The 5,523-nt window shown below is 34.8% G+C and overlaps 1 protein-coding gene across 1 annotated transcript; it reads right to left on the bottom strand.

Moving 5' to 3' along the window:
* Positions 1-2,730: 2,730 nt before the first annotated feature.
* LOC121241434 lies at positions 2,731-3,908 on the bottom strand. Its single transcript, XM_041139187.1, has 2 exons — positions 2,925-3,908; positions 2,731-2,808 (listed from the first exon to the last, which is right to left on the bottom strand). Exons 1-2 carry the CDS (start codon positions 3,906-3,908, stop codon positions 2,731-2,733), a joined length of 1,062 nt encoding a protein of 353 aa, XP_040995121.1.
* Between the last annotated feature and the right edge of the window lie 1,615 nt (positions 3,909-5,523).

Below are 5,523 nucleotides of genomic sequence, written 5' to 3'. Positions count from 1 at the left end.
CAATCCCAGTAGCAATGCTTTGTTACAGCATTTGTACGTGAAGGGGCCCTTAAATTGATGCAAAAACAAAACAAAACAAAAAACTTTACTTCTTTAAGATCTAATTTCTAGAAAGATTATTTTTTTTCGAAGAGAGACAGTACTCTCAAATTTATTAATAGTCCTCATTTTTTGTGGAAGAATACCGTGTACAAAGATTAAAAACTTAGTAACTACAAAAATCTCAAACCAAATTATTAATGGAAGAAAACTATACCATTCAACTATATGTACAACATTAAAAAGTAAACTATATTAATAGAAATATACAATGTAGTTACTAAAAGTAATTATGTCATCCGAAATCTCCAAGAATTTACAAGATGCAGAAGAACTGTGATAAGGCCAATAAATTAATACTTCAAAATTAGACTAAAAAATGACATTGAAGTTATAAACAACGTATATAATAGTCCTTACTTCAACTTGAGATGTTGGTTAGATAGAAAATAGCAAATGTTTCTTTTTTTTTTAATGGGTGAAAAGGCAAGTACAATAATTGAGTTAGATTGGGAGATCCAACCTTTGTTGATCGTACGCAAAAACATTTATTTTAATCAAGTACAAACTGAACATTAAACACAGATGATAATATGGTCGGAAAATATGCCACACAAAGAACGGCTTACCAACCATAACACTACAGGTTCTCTAAAAAAAGGCATTCCGACTAATTTAATTAGCCTCCAGATTCTTTTATAATTCAGAACAATCCACAATATTTAAGCTGATGCAGCAGCACAACAAAACTTCATGTTAGCTAGGATGCATCAACAATGAATTGTTAAGACTGATCCAGCATGCATCATATCTAACTAGTAATGCATTCTGCACGTGATTGAAGTTTCTCTTTTCGCCGTTGCTGATAGGAAGAGTACTAGGGGTCAAGACTCAACACAAAGAGAAGTAAATATAAACCCATAGGACAATTTTCTTGAGCTTTCTTTCTTTCTTTTTCTTTCTCTTTCTTTTTTTTTTTTTTTTTTTTTTTTTTTGACAATTTTTTAAGTTACTGATTTTACAATTGGCAGATTAAAATAGTTTTTTTTTTCTTTTTTTTTTTATTTGCACCAGGTGTTCAGAACAGTGTCTCGACTAATCCGGACATCCACAGGCCCTCAGTAAGTAGATTTCCGCAAGTGCACCTCGGATAATTCAAGGAGAAAATCTCCTAATCCGATAGTCCCTAGAAATTATTTGCACTCAAGAGAATTTGAACCTTAAACCTAGGGGGCATGTCCCTAAGCCGAGATCCTTTACCATTTGAGCCAACCCCTAAGAGTTAATTGGTAGATTAAATAGCTTATAAACCAATTGTATAACCTATAAAGAGATCATCTGATTTTGATATTATCTAGAAAAATCAAACAAGCAAGAATACTACTACAACTCAAACTCTAACGTAAAGCTAAAACAATAGAGCTAATTATGACTGATATTAAGAGCAAAGCCACCATTGAAAAACAAATGAATGACTGCTATTTTTTTCCTGGGAATAGATTAACTAACAACACAGAAAACAGAAAAGGTACAAAGAAACCAGCTATAAGAATTACATGCTACCACAACTGTTCCCACTGTTCCCACAGCTATAGGAAAGAAAGGTCATGACCAGCCCCATTAGAAGATCTGAGGCAAAAGGTTCGTCTTCAACTGACTTAAAAAGGGCAAGTAAAAGGGTTATGCCATTTACTTTTCTTGCACGTTCCAAAACCACAGGTAACTATTTGCCACATTGCACCCGCAGCATTCTAGTTTAGCATACATCGCTAGACATTCCTTTAATTGAAAACATAAATGGAAACATGGTTTGATCTGAAAGTGTTAAGCTTCAATAACTACCTAAGTATGATACCAAACAAATCTAAAATGGAAGTATCCCAACATCCTGATCAGTTCTAGAAAACAAACTCTGTTTCACTCAACAGAACAATAGCAACCTCTTGTAAGCTAGCATGTAAAGAAGATCTCCAAAAACCATACTCATTCAAAGGGCATACAAAATATAAAACACGAAAATTATTCAGCAGTCTTATCCTTCAAACTTCGATATATAATTTTAACTCCTATGTACATCAGTGACTTCTAATAAATATTGAAACGATATAACTTTTACAGCATTTCTGATTGACCTCCTCCCGCCGATGTAGATAACAGGAGGGCATCACATTAAGGCCTTGTTTGGATTAATTTACCTCAATTCATCTCATCTCATCTCATCATTACAACTTTTTCAAATTTTCACATAAAATACAATTCAACTTTTTCAAATCCCAAAATAATAATAATATTAAAAAAAATATTATAACAATAGTTTATTCAACTTATCTAAAAACATCTCAATCCATCTCTAAATTCAAATGAGGCTGGTACAAGTAGTCATCTATTTATCTTCAAAATTTTTGTCTATACCTCCCTCTGAAGTCGAAAGAGATCAGTAGTCAGAAAGCCTTCGAATTTCCAACGAACAATCGAAAGAATCATAAATTGTCAGCAGTCTCAATTACCCTGCAAGCACCACAAGCAAAATTCATTAACACTCCGATCGCTTAAACCAAGAAATTCTATAATCAAACGTAACAAGACCCCATTATTTTCCTTTGCTTGCAACCAAAGAAACCGAGTTCACCTTCTCCTTTAAAAATAAAACAAATTCAAATTCAAAAGGTCAAAGCAGAGAGAGTCAACGTTTTAGACCTTCCCAGGAGCAACGCTGACGTTGTATGACTCCGGCGTAATCGAACTCAGCCCCAATCCCGGAAAAACACTCTGCCAATAAGAAAATAAAAATCGATAATAAGAGATCAACGATAAGTACGAAATTCTTTTGATACATAAACAATAAATATATTAGGCTTCTAAATTGAATTGCAAAGTTAATTTACATCGAGCTGTTTCTGAACAGTTTTTGCACGCTTATTGGGTCTCCTGGCAGGCTTGGACCCAGTGAGCAAGAGGATATCCTCTTCGATCTCTTCCTTCGACAGCGCGATAGAAAGTCTTGGTATTTCCTCCGAAACTTTCGAGTTCGTTCCTTTTCGTGCCCGAGCCGAAGCGCGAACCGGATGCTGGGTTTTGGTCTCCTGTGCCGGTGCTCCACCAGCTCTTGATGCTACTCCGACTCCATCGCCGTGGAGACTCTTAGGCGACGGTTTTCTAGGGCGCAGATTCCACGGCTTCGGCGGCAGTTCTTTGACTTCGGCGGCGACCGGTGAGGTTTGCTCCGTTGCTTTTGCGGCACCATCAGCAGTTGACTTGTTCTTGGTTGAAATACGAATGTAGATCTTTGGCTTCGGGTCAGGTGCCTTTGATTTATCACCCGGTTTCAGCATCACACGGATAGAGTTCGCAGGTTTCTTCTCCGGAATTTTCTTAGCTTCCTTTACGATCAAACGCTCAGAAGAACCGACGAAGGAGAGGCCATTCGTCACATCAGGCCCCGGATCATTTCGACACCGGGATTTAGAACGCGTCCTAGTCGAACCGGCTAGTTTACCGAAAGAGTGGTGATCGTACTTCAGCGGATGAGCGAGCTGAGGTTCCGAGCCAGGAAACAGAGTCGCATCGGCGAGTTCACGGACCGCCAGGGAAGTATGATCTTCATTGACCGCGGGAGGATCATTCGCATGGGGCTCCGAGTCGGGAGTCGACTCGGAAAGTACGTTGCAGAAGTGGTAGTTGTGGTGATTGGCGGCTGTGGTGGAGGAGGGATATTCAAGAGGCCACTTAAAGTTGGAGAAAACGAAGCTTCTGAGAGGTTGAGGCTTCGAAGAGGGAACGGAGGAGGACATGGGTGGTTGTGGTGGTGACGGTGGTTCAGTCGACGCTACTGGTGTTTCTTGGGTCTCGAACACGGAATGTAATTCCATGTTTCGGGGTGAACGTATGAAAGGGAACTCAGAGGTTTATCAATGGAGGGAATCGATCAAAGAGCGAGGAAGTGAAACGGGGAATCGCAGAGAAAAATAAAATGGTGAGGTTTGGAGATCGCCGGAACGGAGAAGAGAGGCATGCGTTTGTTTATGATTTAGTGTAATGAACGATATATGTACTATGTAGTAGCGGTTATCAGTCTTCTTGAGATTGTTGGATTGTGGTGGGAAACAGTACGTATCTATTTTGTTAGCCGAGAAAATCCTACATTACCCATTTGAAAAAGGCTACAATGCCGCCACAAATTTACCGCTTGCTGAAAAAAAAATTTAAATTTTTGTTTTGATCTTAGTGATTGAGGAACTAATTTTAAATGTATTAGTATTTTTTTTCTTTAAAAATATTTAAATTTATTTAAAAAAAATGTGAATAAAAAACTAAAAAAAAATTATCCTCTGCATACTCAAATGAAATTTAGTATATGCAAGCATGACGTATTAATTTGTTTTAAAAAATTTTAAATTTAATATTTATATAAAAAAATTATTTTTTATAATAATAGATTCTACATTTTTATTAAATGGAGCACTCAAAATTTACATTGTATTTAACGTTACTCTACTAAAAAAACTATATACAAATAAATAAATAAAAAGGTCAATACTATATATTGTCTTTAGTTTTATTAATAATTACTAATATATTTTAAATTAGTTCATGATAGATCATCCATTTAAATTTAAGAAATTACTTAAAATATCATGTGCTAATTGAAATGATTAATGGATAACGAAAATTAGAATAATATAAATATTTATTTTTTATTTTTTTAAAACTCAACTGACCTTCTTTTTTTCCTAATCATTCTTATTTTCTTGTTGTAAAGTAAGTGTCGAGTGAGATAGAATTCACATGATATATCTATCTCTTTAAAATTTGAACATTCAATTCAGTCAAATAAATTTTTTTATTAATAAATTAAATTTTATTAATCCTAAAATAAACAAAGACACGAGTACATGAGACATATATAAGAGCATTATTTATACATACTAGTTTAATGATATAAAGAAAGCGTAAAAAATCATGTTATTGAAATTAATTACAATCGATCAATAAAATAAAATAGTAAAAAATAAACTTCTAAGTTTATCTATTGATCACTTTGATCAATTTTTAAAGTTTTTTCATTCATCTTCCTCCAATATATATATACCACCGTAGAAAAATTAGAACCATCTTTCGTACTGTTGCAAGTTGCAACAAGAGAGTTGCCCTAGATGACTTGTCAAGAAGTTAAGAGGTTAATTGCATTAAAATCAATTAATTAATGGTATGAGTCACCAACCACTTCACTATGCATGAGTTCTGAGCTTGATTAATGTTGACGAACATCGGTTAAATTGGTTTGATTTCGAGACTTTCTTTTTCTATTTTTGATAATATTATGATATTCGGAAAAAAAAAAGAAAAAGAAAAAGAAAAAAGAAAAGTGTGGACGGCTTCTAATCATTGGCTAATGAAAGTAAAACTGATTGCCAACAAAATTAAACCGTTACTTGAAGAAAAACCAGTGAAATAGATGGGACTGACCAAAGACACTTTGGAGTA

Source organism: Juglans microcarpa x Juglans regia, chromosome 7S (genome assembly GCF_004785595.1).
Source record: "Juglans microcarpa x Juglans regia isolate MS1-56 chromosome 7S, Jm3101_v1.0, whole genome shotgun sequence".
NCBI classification, from domain to species: domain Eukaryota; kingdom Viridiplantae; phylum Streptophyta; class Magnoliopsida; order Fagales; family Juglandaceae; genus Juglans; species Juglans microcarpa x Juglans regia.
This window is presented reverse-complemented; position numbering and strand designations above follow the sequence as displayed.

What these genes read in the sequence shown, in the direction of transcription:
- LOC121241434 (XM_041139187.1), bottom strand. Translation starts at nt 3,908, where the DNA reads ATGGAATTACATTCCGTGTTCGAGACCCAAGAAACACCAGTAGCGTCG. An exon ending in CTGTTCAGAAACAGCTCGAT is followed by an intron (nt 2,809 to 2,924) that starts GTAAATTAACTT and finishes TCTTATTGGCAG; the next exon opens with AGTGTTTTTCCGGGATTGGG.